A 19,985-nucleotide genomic window follows, 5' to 3' on the forward strand; every position below is an offset into this window, starting at 1 on the left:
CGCCTTTGAACATAAATTCAAATGCGTCTTGAGTGGCTGGCGTTATGGTTTTGGCTGACATAAATTGAGGAGACTTTAGAGAATTTTCATTTGTAGCAATTGACTTCTTTTAATTAAAGTATCTCAGGTACAGCAGCATCATTCTAAGATGATTCAAATTCAAATTTACCAAAAATTTACATTGAGCAAAAACAAAAAAATTATTCGTTGACGTATATGTTTAAGTCAGAGTCAAAGGCATGACTTAAAAATAAGTTACTTTTAGATACTCGCTGTTGATACGCGCATGATAGGCTACAATTTCCTCTTAGCTACTCCCAAACATTAGCCATTAGTTTTCCAATATGGACCTACCTAGGAATATATTATCGAATAGGCCTAATTGAACCCGACCTCAAAGAGGAAATTAGCAAGGAAGGTTCATTAAGTGAGATTAAGAAAGACCACATCAATTGGAAATTTGATAGGATATCGCGTATCACCTGGTATTTCTACCATTAGTTCCGTTTGTGTATTTGATAATTACAAGGTATTCAGTTACCATTCTAATGAAAACATGTAAGCCTATAGTACAGAGCCTACACAAATTGCTCTCGGCTTGTACCGTTAAGTCTACTGAAACGCATTAACGACTGTGGAGGAAAATACCACTCCACTGTGAAATCTCATGACGCCTGTGCCACAGGCATTTTCCTTTTAAATAATTTGGAACGGATAAGAACAGAATTTTAAATTTAGTTAAAGTTCGAGGTCCTAAAGGCAATGGACGCTATATTTTTTAAGTGATATCGAAGGGAAGTGACCCTTTATACTTGTGATGTCTAAATTTTCTTATTCTAATATATTCCTCCATGCCAGATCCATGATGACACTAAATATTCTGTTTGTTCCTCCATCAATATTATCTATGTGACACAATGATCATCGTATTCATTAATGACATGAGTTGAAAGTGGTGTTACCTGAAAAAAAAAAACCTATGAAAGTGCCGGGCTATGCGTGGGCACGGCCAGCCACGTTCAGATGGTAGGGACGTTTGTTTTAGAACGGCCAATGCATCCTCGCAACCTTAAACTAACAAGATGAGAACAAAGTCGACCTAAACCTTATCTGAATCTATTTAGTGTTCTAAGTGCAACACCTAATAAGGAACACACGACACGTTTTCTTTGCGGCGCTTGCAACAGCGTGACCATTAGTCTTGTTGCCAGTAAACGCGTTTCGAATTTTAGTTTTCAAGAGTACCAACATCTGTGTTGATCAAAATGGCTGTCTGAAATTTTAATTCCTTTGTTTACAAAAGAGAAATGTGGTGCAACAGTGCCACCAAGCCTTACAGTGTAGCATGGTCTAATTAACACAAACCTGATAACAATTGGGCTGAGCAAGTTGCTTTAAAGCTCCGACTTTTGTGAATATCTGCACCAAATCTGTCCTGGTGAGACATGTTACTCAGGATTATGTTTAATTCATCAAATGTCAACGCCTTTGGGCAATCGGGGTACGCTGATCAGCTAGTGAGAACAGTTTAGCTTGGTCAGTGATGGATCTTTGTAAGTAAACAAATCTATCTCAGCAAAGCATAGATTAGCATAGAAAAAAAAACAGAATATAGTTTTCAAAGAAATCCCAGAACATAGTGACACCACTGTAACAAATTAATGCAGCTTTTAATGCAGCTCTTTTATACCCGGAATAGTTTGCTCATTTTGACTTCAGGATTAGAGCCGAACTTGTAGATTGTTTTCAAAGCAGGGAATGTGATGTAGGACCTCGGTTGCAGATTATACGATGCCATTGCTTCAGGGTGCATTCTGATATAACGAGCGTGATTCCCAGATTACTGTTACCACCGTCAGTTAATGTCAGAATTACCTCACAATTCTTAAACCGGTTTACCAGTCGACCGGTCACATTCGTCACGGACTGCAGTAAATTTACTCGGTTCCTCGGGATATCATTTAGCGGAAGATTGGCATCGAACGGCTCATAAATCTCCCCGATCCTTCTTTTAGAAACATCTTTCGTCTTTAGTGCACGTGTCGGGATGGATATTAGGTTCATCACTGTCAAACTGTAGTCAATGCAGGGATCAGGACATTGCACCAGTCAGTGAATGAGCTCCGAGGTACGGAATAAGAATTCATCTAACATTGATTTCCATGGCAACATGTATTTCCTAGACCTGAGCTCTGCGTGACGTCATATGGGTAAATTTCCTTTCCGTTATAGGCTGGATTTTATGTGAATAGGTTTCAGACGTTTGACCTGCAGGCAGAATGATTCAGTCTCCCATTTTAATAACGGGCTCACATACTCTCCCCCTAAAAATGACAGAGGGTTGACATTTACCAGTGAACAATCAATACTGGGAAACTATTCTTTTGATATCTAAAACGAGATACTGCGATTGTTGTTATGAGCGTGCGAATTGATCATGGCATCACGCAAGCATGCACACATAGAAATTCGGCACAAAAATAGCAGTGGAGCAGGCATGCGTACCAGATCCGACACTGAGATGGCGTTTGCGTGCAATAGCTTCCAAATCGCTGCTCAAAAATCCGGAACGTCGTTACGTTCAATCCAGCCGACGCCGCGAAATAAACTGCCCATGAAATTGCCGGCAGGGTGACATTTGGGCGACGGTACTTTCTCCCACATGCTGTTGGCTGCGAACTGAAACACGCATGCGCAGGCTGCCAAAAAAAATAAAACAAGTCAGATTGCAATTTGGAAAAGAAAATCGAACTTGGGCCTTTTAGGGGCATCTGAAATCAACCGAAATACAGTCTAGAAAGGGGATTTATTCAATGGAGAATCTACAGTAAATGTAGTGGACTGCTAAAACGATCGGCTTATTTTGTTTCCCCTAGCACCAAGTTTTCCAATCAGTTATCATCAACTATAGAGAAGCTAGTCAGTAACATATGTTGTCTATCATGTCTAGTTGAAGAAGGGCCGGTTCCCATGCTATGATGGCAAAATATTTATCATTTTTCTTACTCAGAACATAAAAAATGACCAATTGTATTTCAAATTCCTGTCTAATTTCGGACGATATAACATCTGCCTACACTTGTTGGCACATTTTCCAGAGGTTGGTAAAATACTTCCTTAACTAACCAACAGTTGGGATTTGTTGGTACTAATTATCGGGGAGAAAAAACATTTCCTTATATTTGTGTTTCACCAGCAGTCTAAAGTGGGTATATGACAGGGTGTAACTGTTTCATCTACAGTCTTGAAGTATATTTCTTGACTTCCCATTATTTTTAAGCTTCGGTTTTGGCTCATGTTTTTCTTCCTTTGCTTGTACCATTAAACAGTGCCCACTGATGCTGTATGGATATCCAAGATTATAACCCAATCAACAGAAGGTCATTTCATGTCATAGATCCTAACGCGTTGTTTGTATGGCGTGCACAACGTTCCTAAAGAGAATAATGGTTTTGAAACATATGGCAACGTGTTAGTCAATTTATTTTACAGAATGCAGATTGCAGGTTTTGTGTGTGTGTAGATGTGCCATACGCTGTAACGACGGAAGCTCTGTGTTGACGTCAAGGCCACTGCTTAGAAGGGGAGGGGGAGAAAAAAGAGTGTTGGGATGTTGATACCAATTTCAGATTGTGTACAGTCCCGTCAGAACCGTCTATTTTGAATAGCTCTCCCTAATGTCAGATGGTGTCCAGACCACCCCGTCAATTCCCCGGAAGTCTGAAAATGTCTAGAAAATATTTTCTCGTTATGTTGCTGTCTGGGTAGTGCTCTTTTGGTCACACCCCATACAAGGTGGTCCGCGGCGACGCCCCTTTGGTCAGTAAGTGCCGCAGGGTGTTTTTAAATAATAATTTCAGATTAAACTTGGAGAACACAATTGAGAACTTTGCCTTCTGTCATCAGGTGACCCTAAGTGTGTGTCAAGCTTCCGAAAAGCACATGATGGCATTGAACTGTGGGCCATTTTAACTGCCGCCAAAAATTGCCGCTCCATAGAGGTGAACATCAAAGTGGCCGTTCAACCGCACATGAATGCACCGACGCCGCATTATATCCGGCAATTTCCACTCTTTCCCCCAAATGAAGATGATTTCCAGTCGAAAATGTGACGTTTTATTCTACTGACGACAGTGATCCCCAGAGCAGACGCAGTGGCTGCTTGGTGAAGTGCCGCGTCTTCCACGTGCAGTACATGCAGGCGTCAAAGAATAAGAATCCCCCGTGCCTCAATCCTCCCGAAACGCTTAGTCCACTCGAGTGACACTTAAGCCAGGACTGTGCGGTGGGTGCCAAACTCATTTCATCTCGGAATAACTAACTGCAATCTGCCAGGGGTTAGTAACCTGCAGCGCCATAATACGGAAGGTCATTGTACAGCTTGGCTTAATCTGATTTTAATTAGGTCAATAATGTAGTCAGCCATAGATTGCGGTGTTCTAAAATCGGTCAAAGCTTTGTTTCATTGGTTTCATAAAAAAACGTAATCAAGCCGGTATCGTACTGCTATCTGTGTCAGGATAATTACCTTGTTACCCAGATACGTAGCATGCATGCTCCTCCGCCCCCGCTCGAGGCCTTTGGGTGCCCCCCCCCCCCAAAAAAGGGTGCCCCCCCCCCGAAAAGGAAGTCCCACCTTTACTTCTGTTACAACCGATAAAAAATGTGTAGTAACCAACTGATAACGTATCACCAACCGATAATGTCAAAGAAAATTGAACGATATTATATCACTAACCGATTAACAAAAAATGACGGATACTGTAGTAAATGTTACTACACTATCAGTCAATCTTTGTTACGTTATCGGTTAGGACTGATAATGTAACATCAATTCACTGATAGTGAAGTACATTTTACTACACTATCGGTCAATTTTATGTTTCATTATCATTTAGTGATACTGTATCGGTCAATTGATGTGACATTATCGGTTGGTGATACATTATCCGTTGGTTACACAATCGGATCCCATACGCCCCTGTTTAACATCCAAGTCTAGCCATGTTACTATGGGTGTGCGATCCTAACGATCGTAAAGGGAACTCCTTAACGAGACTTGTGGTCAGCATTGAATCAAACTTGCTTGGCATTGACGGTCCGAGTGCAGCTCAGAATCGATACACAAAAAACTGCCTTTCTAATTGGGATACATGTCGTGGAAAATTAACAGAGAATACTATGGGAATCTTGTCGGAAGCTAGAGCGAGTCGAGTCTGTATTTTTCCGTTGCAACTAAATTTAAATTTACTTCGCAAGCAAAAGAGAAACTAGTCAGTTTGTTACTTTCTTGCTGCAAGAGCGAGGGTCTGTAGGCTTCACAAAGAGAATGGTTGTTGCGCTTTTGTTGTGTAGAAATGGTTGTGCGCTTTCTGCAAAGACATTGGGAATAAAATCAAATCCCTTCCGCAGCTAAAATAGCATTTCTTGCATACGTCTTCTGCTGTGAGAATTTCCACGTTAGAAAAGCTTCTAGTTCACCCGTCTTAATTCTCATCAGCGATGCACTTTACAGCCAACAATGTAAACAAATTAAACAACTTATTTTTCGCCACACGGGCACACTTGACAGAATCGGCGTGGCCTTTCTTGACACTAATCGTTACTAAACTAGCCAGAAAACATAACGTGTGTTTCTTTTAATGAAAATCAATTATGTGTCCTCACCTCAATGGACTTGTTGTAACATAGAGCTATATTAAAGTAATTTAATATAGCTTTATGGTTGTAACTGACAAGAATGTGCACGCCTGAGTTATACACCTGTGTGAACGGCTTGACAGAATAAACGTATTACCCTTTAATTTCTTCACTTCGCGCATTGCACAGATTCGATTGACATTCGATACATTCCTACCTAGCGCGAGCGGTAGAAATGAGCGTATGGGCTTGGTGGGCGCTGGTGGCTATATCATCATTAGAAATGGATATCAAAATTATTAGCCTGAAATTGAAAAAGGCGAGCCCTCCTCTTACTCTCACGGTTGATTTGGCTGTCAATCCTGACTGGGATTTCGAGGCGGGGGGGGGGGGGGAAGCTTCCGTGTACACTTTGAACGAATACTAGTGGATGACTTGAAACTCATTAAATGGCATATCACTGGTTTTAATTTCAGTGACTTTGACCGTTTAGCTTCTTGTTCGTTTATTTTTAGAGGGAGGAACTTTCGGTTTGATTGATTGATTCAATGTCGCCTTCGTAGGCCAAATCGTTTTTGATGCTCTCGGCTGATTGTACCGAGATAATTAAACTTTTCACTTGTCTAACGAACCGATTCCCGCTATAATGACAACGGGACACAGAATGTAACCTTTGGTGATGTTCTTTTTATCCTTGAGACCCGCTATGCTGGATCATGAAGCACCTTTGTAGTACTTTCGACAGTCTCAGCAGATGGCGTTTTTTAATTAATGAACTAATCTCTGGCACCAACGTCTTGGAATAATACCGTACTTTAAACATTTAGCGTGGAGAGCTCTGTTGCAATTCTACCTGCATAATTTTGACCCCCAAAAAGAGAAAAAATATACAGTGCACAATCCTCGTAAACAAAACAACCCCAAAAACATGGGGAAAAAAATCTGTCGAAGGACATCTTGGTCAATGACACAACAGTTGTGTAATTGTGGCGCGAGTTACTATGGAAACTTGAGAATGAAAGCTTGTCAATGAGGCATTTGATTTTGTGCAGGGAATAATATGTTCATTAGAGTAGAGATTTCAACAACCTTGAGTTTTCAAACCTTTACATTAAACCGTAGGCATTGATACGTTAAAGATGAGGCGCACTGCATAAATTGCTGGCTCTTTTTTTACCTTTTTTTTTAAAGTTTGATTTCAGAACCACTGATAAAATACCATGTGTTAGATGACTACGTAAATACACGAAGTCTGTATCTTTTAACTTACTTAAATCAAAGTATAAATTGCAAAAAGCGTAAAAACGTGCCCTAAGTTATAATTACTCCTATAATGTGAATATGTTTAACATAATATTGACAATAATCAGTGTTTTGACGTACATATGTGTCCATTATACCGATCATCTTGAATATGTGTAATGTATAGCTTGTACCGAAAACAATTATCTGATGTGTGGTGTTTATTATGCCGAACTTTGGGAGTACTAAGCAATAGATGGATGACTTGACATTTAACTAGGGTTTATGTGTAGCGAGACATGACGAGGTGTTTACGTTGAATGTCACTGGAATGTATGATCTTTCTGACAGCCTTCTGGTTGGATATCAAGCTAGTTGTTTATTTTACAGTGCACCGTAGTTTAAACACAGGGGCCTCAATTCTGTGGGCTTGGGTTTGGTAACTCGAGATCTATTCGTGTTCTGGTTTGTGTAGATTCCTCGCTGATTTCCAGATATTATATCAACTACTGCTTTTGTCCTGTGAAATCAAAGCCTCAAAGTAATATTTATAAATCATTAAGGGTAATGTGCAACATTTGCAAAATTAAACAATGAAATTACCAAATTATTTCGAAATATCTTACTTGACTGTAAGTAAATAACAGTCTATAAAGCATTGTGTGAAATCATTGCGCCTGGTATGCTGTCATTTTCAAGAAAAATGAAGCTTTTCATCAATTGCAAACAATGGTTGCCCACCATCGTTGGAAAAACAAAAGTGGCTTTTTATTCAAATACTGCCTCTAATTGACATTTTTTTTGGGTTTTGTTTTATAGTTTATCCACATTTTGTTTAAAATCGGTAACATGTTCTGTCAAGGGGTCCAAGCCGACTAGTCTGAATCCCTGTCCTGACAATTTACTGAGTGTATAAATTGTTCCATTTTGTCTGAAGCGTCGGGTCAGGGAACCAGACAACAAGTACAGCGGTTTTTTCCTGCATCCACGAACACAAAACTGTAAGCAACTTCAGTGGAACGATACTTGCCAAACAAAATTCTAACCCTAAATCTATCAATTTCTGAAAATTACACCAAAAGCACATGTTGTATATTACCTTTCAAATGTGTAATTAAGAAAAGAGAGTTTTAAATCACTTAAATAAGGGAAAAATCAGCTCCTATTTATCTTTTTTTCGGGGGGGGGGGGTAGGTGTGCCCATATCATCATTGCCATCGTACAACGTTCCTGTACCAGTAACAATACTGTCCATTTTTTCAGTATGACTCACGCGTCTTGATATTTCTTACGGGAACAAAGCAACACATTACATTGTCTAGTACTTCACATAACTGTTTTCTATCGTCATTGAACGCATAAATTATTTGTTTTACCACAGAATAGGCCGGCCCTAGCCAGAAAAAAAAACAACCAAAATATTTCCAAACAAAAGTACACACCACATGTGTAATTGATAGATTTAGGATTTAGATATAACAGTTATTCTTGTAAAACTCTGGCAAGTCTAACTGAACAGCTAACACATTCTTACATATTTCCGGAACTCGGCAAAATTGTCAAAACTCAATTGTAACTCCGCTTTATGTGCGCTCCCTTTCAAACAAAAACAAACTAAAACCAACTCGCATACAGATTATCTTTCCCTTGACTACCCCTGCAGTATATCATTACTCTATTTTCTTTTTGATATTTTGCTCCCGCCTTATTCCAATTTCCGCGGTTCATTACATCATTTGATTGCAAAAGCTTCAGGTTGTTTAATAAGCTTGAAGATTGCTAATGGAATTGACGAGGATGAAACACATTTTCTAGGTAATTGGAATAACGCTAAGAGTAAAAGCCTGTATCATATTCCTACACTCTATAACGTTGCGAGTCAGATTTGACCCGGAATCAGGGCCATATTTGACCTGACAATTTTCCGGGTCAAAATGACACTTTTCCCAGTCAATATGACACTATTATGGGTTGTTTTTCGGGTATATTTGGCCTGGAAATGTGCCATTTTGACTGCAAAAGGGCATATACAGGCTTACAACCCGGAATCCGGGTCAAACTCGACGTGGAATCCGAATCCGACCCGGAACCTTTTAGAGTATATTCAGAAAGCTCTTCGCGGAATGCAAGTACACTTTCATCATCCTAAAATGTAATCACTTACCGGCATGAAACGTTTTCCATTTGAAATCTGTTGAAGACTACTGAGTTCTAATATTTTAAAGTTGACATTTTATTTTTCACAAGATATTGCAAACTTCAATTGATTGCATGTTTTACTGTGATTGTCAATTCAAAGCTTAAAGGTTTAATTTAAAGATGTATACCCCATACTTTCCTAAAACAATTTTCAATTGTACTTTTTTTTAACGAAAACAAACTGCTTTATTCCGATTTTTTGGCGTCTGCAACCCTCTCAAAGAGGGCTTTCATTTTGTGCAAAAAAACCAATAATTCGAATTTTGTGAAGAAAAAGGGCTTTCAATTATTCAAATTTTGTGAAGAAAAAGGGCTTTCCTTTTTTTGCAAAAAAACCCCAATAATTTGAATTTTGTGAAGAACTCATTCAATAAGTAAACGTCGGTGGAGTTGTTTGTTTCATGTCTCATTCAAAAGTGAATAAATTTTTTGATTGCTAGGAAAAATAGCAGTTGAAAAAAAACCCCAAATTTATTTTCGAGGCGAAACTCACAAACAGCATGGGGAATTTATTTTTAAAACGGCTTTTCTCGTCTATTTCGGTCATACTGGATCTCATACTGCATTGCAGGAAATTACCAGGAAATGTTTTTTTTCATACATTAATTTTTTTTAATATAAAATCTACTGACATGTATAACCTGCCCTGCGAGAGCCTAGAATACTAGATTCCTAAAATATGTTTTAGCCATATTTTTCAAATTAAATTAAATTACTTAACATATATTAAAATACTCATACTGACACATATATTTATATATAAAAACAATTCCTAATCGGGCGCCATTAGAATTATAAATTTTGCAAAAAAATAAAACTACCCTTGTATCATATTGACTTCTGAAATTGAGTCGTAAAAGTTGTGAAATGCTATGCTGATCAGCTCGAGCATTTTTTTTAGTTATAGTAGTTTCGGAGGTTGTCATTGTGCCTTACCCCGGTTTAGATATCGGGATAATTAATGTTTTTCCTCAAGAGGATTGTTTTTCAAATCCACTATTTTTGCATAAAATTTAAGGTCTTAATTTTCCACCTGTTTAAAATATTAAAAGGTCTAGACATGCTTACCGTTGCTCGGGTTTGACTCCTGCCAAACTCATCAGTGCCTACTTTACATATATTATATCGTATTCATATTCATATCTATTAAAGGGAAAATACAACATTTGCAAACATCAAAAAATAAAACTACCAAATCATTTTGAAATACCTTGCTGGACTGTTAGTGAATGACAGTGTAAAGCATCCTGTAAAATCATGGCACCTGGTATACTGTCATTTTCAAGAAAAGTGGTATTTTTGTATCAATTTCCAACGCTTGTCGGCCGCACTTGTTTGCAATTGATTACACACCTATGAACGGGTACAAGCCAGCTAGACTAGTTCCCTGACCTTACAATTCCCCAATGTATGTAAACTGCTCTGTTTCTTCTTAAATGGAGTCAGGGAACCAGATTATAGGAAAATGATTGTTTTTCTTGGTTTTTATAGCATTTTCGAACCCAAAACCTCAAAAAAGTCAGTGTAACTATATTTGCTATATATTTCCAACCCCCAATTCCATCCATTTCTGAAAATTACAGCAAAAGCAAATGATGTATATTCCCTTTAAATCAGTTCGCAGCTAAAAGCTAAAGTTCATGGTTATTACATGAAAATAGTAAAAGCACACACATAACATGCATACAAATATTAAGACATCAAAATTATACAACCTTAAAAATATTTCATGGCACCGTTTAAAAGGCACTTGTAATCAAATATCCTGTCTTTGAGTATTTTTTGGGGTGTATTTATTCAGGAACGCTTCTCATTAGTTAGTTTTTTTGTAATACGATGATTTTTCCAATATGAAATGTGTCCAGACGATTGGACTGTTGAAGTGCACACACGCAGGACACCTCGTATCCTCCGGCCGGTAATTACTCCGACGGAGTTCTCATAATAGTGTGATATTTAACAAGAGAGGAGCAGTTAGGCCTATAAGTAGCTCCTTCAGAATGCACAGGGAAGCAATTTATTGGGTAAATTAGTAATTATATAGGCTGTCACCAATCTTTGAAGCTGATTGCGTGCAGTTAAATTAAATGCAGCACTCCGCTGATGATGAGATATAAAAACAACAAATGTAAGCTTCCTCTTTCTTTTCTCATTTAAGCCCTGCAGAAAGCCGCATCTAGTCTTCAGTTGAATAAAAGCAGCTTCACCAAGCTCCAAAAGTTACAACTTTGGGAAAGAACAGCCATCAGTAAGAATAAAATTGTAGTTGCTCCTGGAGATCTCAACTGTGGCGCACAGATGATGTCGCACGTCGACGATGTCACGTACTGGTGGCAGGAGGGTAACATCACCACAGCCGTGGGTGACACGGGAGGCACGACCCCGATGGGCTTCCTGGGAAACGACACCGGCTACGACCACGTCATAGTCTTTCTCAACGTGACGCAGGTCCTCTTCCCCGGTGCCTACTTCCTTCTGGCCTTTGTGGGGCTGATCGGCAACACCGCAGTGCTCTTTATCATAGTCCGCCACCCAGACATGCAGACGGTGACTAACTATTTCATCGCCAACCTGGCCATCACAGACATCTTCACGCTTATCATCTGTCTGCTGCCTACCGCACTCTGCGGGGCCGGTATACTGCCTATGGGACCCGCCGTCTGCAAGGCTATCAATTATATTCAATACGTGAGTAAAATTACTGCCGTTCCAATAGACGGTTTGCACTCAGCAGCCATGTTTGAGGTGTCTTTTTTATTCAGTAGCAGAGAATGAACAAGCGATCTACTCCCGCGGATCCCTAGAGAACAAAAGCACGCACCTCGAACATGGCTGTAATGCAACGGATCTTTACCATAGGCGTTGTTAAGAAAAATTATCTAATACAGCACGTAACAGCAAATTTTGGTTGGTATAGTGGGAATAGTGTTGATAACCCTAGACAAAATCGAAGTTCTCTGATCTGAGCGAATCATAACCGAGGAGAATTGGCCACAGTCATAACCAACCTTTTACACTGTCATCAGAAACCCTGATATCACTGGAATTGAAAAACCTGACACATCAAACCGGATTGTTTGGCAGGGTGAGTAAAAAAAAGGGGAACCCAAACCCTCAAAAATATATTTCATATGTAAAAAAATATATAGCACCAAACATAATAATGACTGGAAAGCCAATTTCACAAGCAATTTGTAGATGAAAAAATACTGAAATTGCTCAATCAGTTTAAAGAATATCACTATTTGAACGCAATGACCCTAAAACCTGTTTCGTAAAAAAAAACCCAGTTGATTGTGTATTCTGACTGTTTGGAACAACACAGAAAATGACATAGAATACTTGTTCAACAACTGTCAACAACTGTTTTACACAATATATTTATCAACAGCCCTGGTTAGGCAAACAATATGATTTATAAAATCCACTTTTTTGAAGACGGGCCTTAAAAAGGACTTTGTTGAATATTTTTAACTTTTCAACTGAGGTTTTATCGTTGTTGATGTTTCAAGACAATTGTGACGACAATTCTTGAAATCGCATTTTTGGACGAAAGAGGTTTTAGGGTCATTGTGTTTAAAATTGTGATATTCTTTGAACGAATTGAGCAATTTCAGTAATGTTTTCATCTAAAAGTAGCTTATAAAATTTGCTTTCCATTCATTATTATGATTGGTGCCACATATTTTTTTTTAAATATGAAATATTATTTTGGGGTTTGGGCTCCGCATTTTCGACTCACCCTGTATGAGTCTGGGTTTTCCTTTTTTGTGCATTTTCATAATCAAATAAAATTGGCGCCGGTTTTTCCATATTGAGTCCGCGCATTTAATCCCAAAATAAAATCAAACCGACTAACTTATTTCATAATGATTCTCCAAACATTGAGTGAAACTGACAATCCCAGAGTGGTCAAATTTCGTATTCGTGATTCCTGACAGTGGTAGACCTAAAATGTGCACAGAATTATGCATTCATTTGGCTCACGGCAACTGAAAAGACGGCGCCAAATGTCGAGCAGACGCTCCCCTTTTGGCGAGTGAAACTACACTCTCCCGAAAAAAAAGAGGCCCCACATTCTAAAGTTGTCGTTCTTGCCGGGCCCAAGACACACTTTACCTTCCATGGGCTTCGTTTTCGGAGACTCTTGAATTTCAATGGCACTGAAACTGGCCACTGGCCGCAGGGAGAAAAACATGGTCAAGTTCAGTCGTCCTTAGTATCTCCTTTCGCTCAGACAATTTTTTCCCCTCTTAACGATGCAATTGACGTGATTTAAATTACACATGCCTCAGGAGTTAAAGACTTTCACTCGAATGCTTTCCGCTGCAGGGTGCTAGCCGTCGGATTTTCTTTTCACGAGTAACCACTATATATCCTTCAATGTACCGTAGTTGGTTTCATGCGTGTTTTCCTTTGCATTTTGGGCTTCATGAGTAAACGGGCAAGAACTGGAGTGACCACTGATTCCATGCATGTTGATCGGAAATCGTTGGGAATGAAACAAGCAAGTTAGGTTTTCACTCGTGTTATTTTCCAGTTCTCAGACAAAAAATATTTGAATACGGATGGCCTGAATGGCTTGCAACGAAAGTACTATGCGAGGGTCGATTTCACCATCATATTTTGATGAAACCGCAATGAAGGTTCGATAGGGAGATGGGGTGAAAGGTCTGGGCAAAAGGGATAGTCAACGAAGGAGGAAGGAAGTACAAGAATGAAGGAGGATACGAAACAAATATACAAGCAGACATAGGATACGGTTGAAAACAAAGCTTTATAAATACCTATCGCCCACACGTTTTTTTTGCAATATTCTAGTTCTAGCGCCACTGGAGGTTCAAAACAAGTTGAGATTTGTATTCTTTCTATAAGGCTCCAAATCTAAGGCAGGCGTGTTCATTGTCAAGCATTCTTCAGTGATATTCACAGTAACACTTCATTTGGCAAATTTAAATCTATATGTTGATCAATATCACTTGTTGGTTTTTGTCTTTCATCAACCGGCTTTTCAATGGTGCGATAAAGGTTTGCTATGTGCACAGACTGTTATGGATCTCATGGGTAGTTTAATGGGAAAAGTTTCATTGAATTTGGATTGAATGAACAGGTGTGCTCGTCTTGAAAGAACGTCGGTCAAGAGACACATATATATGGACTTCAAATCTATAGACATCGAGTCTATGTCTATATATAGACTTCAAGGTATATACTGTAGCGCATATATTGTATAGGCCTACTGGTAATCCACTGTACAAAGTCTTGTGGCATTCTTGGCAGGATGAACAAAATAGACAGGAGAGAGGTGTTAATGATTTTGTTATTAACGCTGGGGCTTTGCAGTCAAGGCGCGTCACAACCAAGCAGGACATCTCACATGGAAGGAGTTCCTGAGGCCACGAGAAATCCAACCTTGCCAAGCACAGTCCATTTAACCTGCTTAAGTTTTCAGGCCTGGCCTAGTTGAGATATATGGTGTCCCCATCTGTCTTGCAGCCGAATAATCATCGGCTCATTGGAGGTCACAAAGTTATCATGCTCTGCTGATGCCCAGCTCACTCACCTTTTTTATTTAAGGGTATGCCCATCTACGAGCCAAACCATTATTTGTTGGCTCAGAAATTGTCGTATCATTCTCTGAGTTAATGCTGTTTTGTTGCGGTTATGTAGGTCTTTTCCATAATTACGGGGCTGATCATAGTGTCCGAAAATCACCCCGAGCCTCGCCCTTATCTTGAGTTACAATGTATTTTCTTCAATTGCCTATATTACGGAATGAGAGTCACCTTTCGTGAGAGTTTTGGAGAAAACAGAATTTGACAATACTGTCTCATTTCCAAAGAATGAAAATTAATTGCTACCTACTGAAACTGGAGACCAGACGTTTTAGCGTGAGTTTCCACTCGAGTTTCTACTTGGTTAATTGTTTTTCAGAATATTTCTATCTAAAATAAGAGCGTTTATCACCGTGCATCGTCTAGTCCCTACTCCCTTGTCTCATTCTTTGGAAGTTACAGAGTATGTAGCTGTGCCAAAAGTTCTAGAAATAGTTCTGATGTCATAAAACGCACACGTATTACTTCTTCATAACCAAGGGCGGATCCAGAACACAATTTTCTTTTTTTTGGGGGGGGAACAAAAATTGTGTCCCCCAAAAAGTGGGTTCCAAAAAAAAACGGCGTGGGGTCCGAGGCCCGCTTAAGGGCCCCGAATTTTTTTTGGATTCGAGATGCTCTGTGGTGCGATCTGATGCAATTTCTGACCACTTTGACCATTTTGTTTTCACTTCCAAAACAAAAACAAAAATTGGGTTCTTTTTTTGGGGGGGGGGGGGCATGGCCCCCGTTGGCCCCCTGGATCTGCTCTTGTTCATACCTTTCGTACTCACACCTTTTTGTTTGCCAAAGCATGGTGGATATTTCTGTTTACCTTAAATATTGTTTTCCTTTTCTTGTTTTCAGGTGACGGTGCAGGCAACATGTTGCACATTGACAGCAATGTCAGTGGACAGATACAATCTTATCGTTCATGCCGTGCGATCTAGAAAGAGCCGAACCACCACCAAGGTCCTCGTTGTCAACGCGTCCATTTGGGCAGGTAAAAAACAGCGTGTGATGATTGCATTATGCATTCTCCTTCAGTCTTTTACCGTTACACGCATGCGTTAAAACCGTGTTTGTTTTCAAAATTAATAAAATTAACTTTTTCTTGCTGATCAAACTGAAGCTGTCGCGTAATGAGCCGGGGAGAATTATTTGCTTGTATTTGAACTTAATCCGATACATTTTTACCTTTTCGTTGATTAGGAGTAAGAACAAATTGTCCGAAAATTGTTTCTTGAACAAGACAACTAACGCATGCGCATTATGATGGATCAGAAGATTTTGATGGACAGGAATCCTGTCTGACTTAGCTCTGTAGAGGGCGCACCTTCCTTGGTATACAAAGCGCTCAATAAATTGCGACAACTGCATCTCAAAGAGAACATTTTGGCCAAAATGGCTAGCCAACACATTGACAATTGATTAGCTGTACACAATGCACATGTACAACGATCAGATATCTACTGCATGTTAATCCACGTTATCACAACATGCTATATCCGTTCATAAAAACTTTAGTTCGGGTGGAGTCAGTTCATTTAGTGAACAGCATGTTGAAAAAGTGATCGTCGGGCTCATCTTGTGCAAAATATAAGATGGTAAATGAATACAAGAATGGCAAATAATATTGAAGATAATGCCATTTTGTCTCTAATTAAAGGATAGATATGCGCTACTTGTAAATGCCATGACGGACAAACATCCTGTAATAACTAAATCTTTTTCAATGAAATCTACAAGAGACCTCAGGCAAAGCCCGGACTCAGCTTCGTGTATTCAACCTTGCCCTTTACCTGTCCGTTCACGTACACGGACGCGTGGAGATGACTTACCAAATGTTCATGTCCCGCTGGGATTTTGAAACCCCTTTAATCATGACGTTATAGAACAGATCTTATTTGCATTTCAGTCTTTCAGCAAGATAGTACATCAACATTTAACCCAATCGAGCAAGTTCAGATACCAGTACCTTTTCCACATTCAAATGTTGAATAATACTCGCAAACGATTTCGTAACACGGATTTCGTGTTCATGGAAGAAAAGATGAAATAATAACAGATCACGTATCTTAAATGGCGGTATGCCACACTAAAAATAATTATCAGTAGTTTTGTGTCCAAGAAAACACGGAACAACTTCCGTTTTTGAGATTATCGAACGGAAAATTTTAATGTATTTTTTGCAAATGAAATGTAGTATATTTTTTGCAACCAAATGAAACCAAGGTACAAGGGACAAACCAGTGCAACCACAATCTGTGACCAAAATCCTACAGCTTGGTTGTCATGGAAACGCAACAGGAGTTTAATGAGCTGGGGTAAATTGGCTTGGTGAATAACCACCGGTGACGGACAGACCGTACTGTGCGTCACTATCTCTCGTAGTTACAGACGCCTTTCTCAGGGCAGATGGGTCATCAACCTCGTCATTTACGGCATATGTTACAATGTCCTTCATTAAGTCCAATGAAAATCTCATTACCGCCCATTATATTATTTGTGCCTATCCAGTGATAATTTTACCCTATTCAGCTTAAGCACAGCATCATACGTCGTACATCGCACCCTTCGAACTGAAGAATAGATTGTTAAAAAAGGAAGAAATGAATCAGCCACACGGGAATTTAAAGTTTTGGGAAAGCATCACCTGGATAAATTTGCTTTAATTTAATTTTATTTCTGTTTGTTGCAAAAAACGAAAATCTAAATGGTGTAACGTAATCTTTTGAGCACGACACGTAATCTCCACATTAAAGTTTACAAATTTCTAATAACTTTTAATATGTTTCTTTCCCTGTCGTTTTCTTTGCAGCTTCGTTCTTGATTCACTGCCCTATCGCCATCTTCTCGAGAATTACTCACCACAGCATGTGCGAGACGGTGTTCTCTTCCATACTGGCCGAGAGAGTGTTCCATACATTCGCCACGTTGACCATGTACTTGCTGCCTCTCTCCATCAACCTCATGTGCTACATCAGCATTCTCCTACAAGTCTGGACCCGGACGGCAAGGGGCACAGAGAGCGCGCACGCACAGGAGCGGTCCGTACGACGCAAGCGCAAGATCACCCGCATGGTCTTTGTGGTGGTGCTGCTCTTTGCCATTTGCTGGGCGCCCGCGCAAGTCCTCCGGATGTGGCAGACTTTCGACTACGGCAACTACAACCGGTTACGCTTCGAGCACTACCCGCTGATGGTCTCGATAGAATTCGTGGCTCTGTGTCTCGCCTACAGCAACAGCTGTGTCAACCCATTCGTCTACGCCTTTACGACGACCAGTTTTAAAAAGTACTTCAAGAAAGTTTTCCGGCCATGCTGCAGGTTCACGGACGGGCGGGCGAGGACAACGAGTACGACGGGCCCCTCGACATCTCGCGTGTCAAAGGTCATCACTAGGGAAGAGTCCTCCGTTTAGAACTAGAAAATATACGTACAAAGGGCGAGTTACATAAACCATCTGCTCACAAATGTTTTCCCCCCATATATATTATGAATGAAAAGAAAGATATTCCTTCTGTGGCTGACCTTATACATGTTGGCCTACCTACACATTTTTAAATGTGTGGTGTTCACCAGAGTTCACCAGAGTTAATAATCCAGGCACTTGAATTTCCCCGTTGACCTGAGCAGACGACCACCTACGACAGCCCTACTTTGGTAATTTGACACATGCCCATCTCAGAGCCAGATCCCTTGAACAACAAGAGATCTGAGATCTTTCACACTCAGTCCTAAAAACCAGCCAAATATAGGTGTTATCGCCTGGAGTTTGTGGATGATTTGACAGGTATCCAAGCCTCATACCTAAATCGCGAAATCCAATAAGTTAATTGGGTGACGGAAAAAGTTCTCAGAAATGCGTCAAAGTCATAGTTACACTAGATCTCGCTGTTATTTTTTCAGGCCGTGCAGATCCGGACACAGGGAATTTAAACAAACAGGGGATTTTGAAAGGGATGATAAGTAGCAGGCACAGCCTAAAGAGAATGAAACGCCATGGGGATTTGTTTGTAAGGACAATCTTCAACGTCTTAAAGCTGAAGTTGTCATCTGGAGTCCTTCAAAATACACTCCTAGTTGATAGACGATGTTTGTTTCGCAGAGATATCGGTCTGTCTGACTTCCGTTATTGGAAGGTGGGACTAGCTCGTATGACTTGTCTGACGTTCATTCCTTTTATTCCTTTTGTTCTCAAGTCGTCCAAATCACTGAATTTTCAGAAGTGAGTTATTAACAAGTCCATTTCACAAGTGCTTTTGGCATTCTTGTTTACGACGTGAAACATCCGTGTGGACTGAAGTGGGGGGACATGATCCCCAGCCTGACGCTCGGATTTTCCCGTTTGTGGCAGGTCCATGGCTTCAGGGGGTCCTGTCAAATTGCAACAACTTAAAAGTAATAGGAGGGTGATTATCTGGCGCGTGCAGAATCAATACATGTCAGGAGGGAAATAAAAATGAAGACAGTCTCGAGAGGGCATTCCTTTGGCGTTGAAATCGGCGCTTGATTCTGAATATTGGCCTCGGGGAAGAGTCGACTTCTGAAAGACTGAAAAAGTCCACAAGTTATTTTGTGAATTTGAAGCGATTTGCAGCTTCAGAGCGTACATGAGAGCTCTCGGCATATTTTATTAAAGACGGTGGACATGAGGCATCGGAAGGGAGAGGGGAGAGGCCACTTTTCCGTTCACGCATTTTGACTTTTTAGTCAGTAAAATTTTGCTTGGTTCATGTATTTTATTTTATTATAGTAATTATCATTAAATCTGACTGGTGTTAATGACAAATGGAAACTAGAAAGCACTCAGAGAGCACAAACCTCCGCCAAGGCTAAACAATTCCCCGCCATATTGTCAGTACACCCAAAAGAAATACTCGCATAAATGGTGAAGAATCCTTTAAAAAAATCCTCGATCCAGACCCAGATCCGGATTACTTCCAAAATCTAATAGATTTGTACTTGTACCAAGGACCACCCCTGATTTTTTTTTTCATGCAGATCCGTCCATAACTTTTTGAGTTATCTTGTTAACAGACAAACCAAACAACCAATTAACCAAATCCGATGAAAACATAACCTCCTTGGCGGAGGTAATAAATGAAAAGGAAAATGACAGACTGTATGACGGACTCGGGACACCCCAACGAATGTAAAAACGGACAGACACACGGACTGCGGTAGTGTAGGTAGCAGCGTATACAAAAAAGATTTTCAGAGGGCATGGGTTGGGTCGTTCACCTACAGTACCCCATGCTAGCCTGACTCTCTCCTATGATAGTAGGAGTCATCCATTCAAAAGAAC

The 19,985-nt window shown here is 39.9% G+C and overlaps 1 protein-coding gene across 1 annotated transcript; it reads left to right on the forward strand.

Annotated features, from left to right (window-relative positions):
- The first annotated feature begins 11,244 nt into the window (after window positions 1-11,244).
- On the forward strand, window positions 11,245-19,507 carry LOC119740301 (kiSS-1 receptor-like). The gene is made up of 3 exons (XM_038215567.1): window positions 11,245-11,769; window positions 15,543-15,678; window positions 17,497-19,507. The coding sequence occupies exons 1-3, from the start codon at window positions 11,380-11,382 to the stop codon at window positions 18,096-18,098; spliced, it is 1,128 nt and encodes a 375-aa protein (XP_038071495.1). The 5' UTR covers window positions 11,245-11,379; the 3' UTR covers window positions 18,099-19,507.
- Window positions 19,508-19,985: the final 478 nt, after the last annotated feature.

This window comes from Patiria miniata, unplaced genomic scaffold (assembly GCF_015706575.1).
Source record: "Patiria miniata isolate m_02_andy unplaced genomic scaffold, ASM1570657v1 HiC_scaffold_5, whole genome shotgun sequence".
Taxonomy (NCBI): Eukaryota; Metazoa; Echinodermata; class Asteroidea; order Valvatida; family Asterinidae; genus Patiria; species Patiria miniata.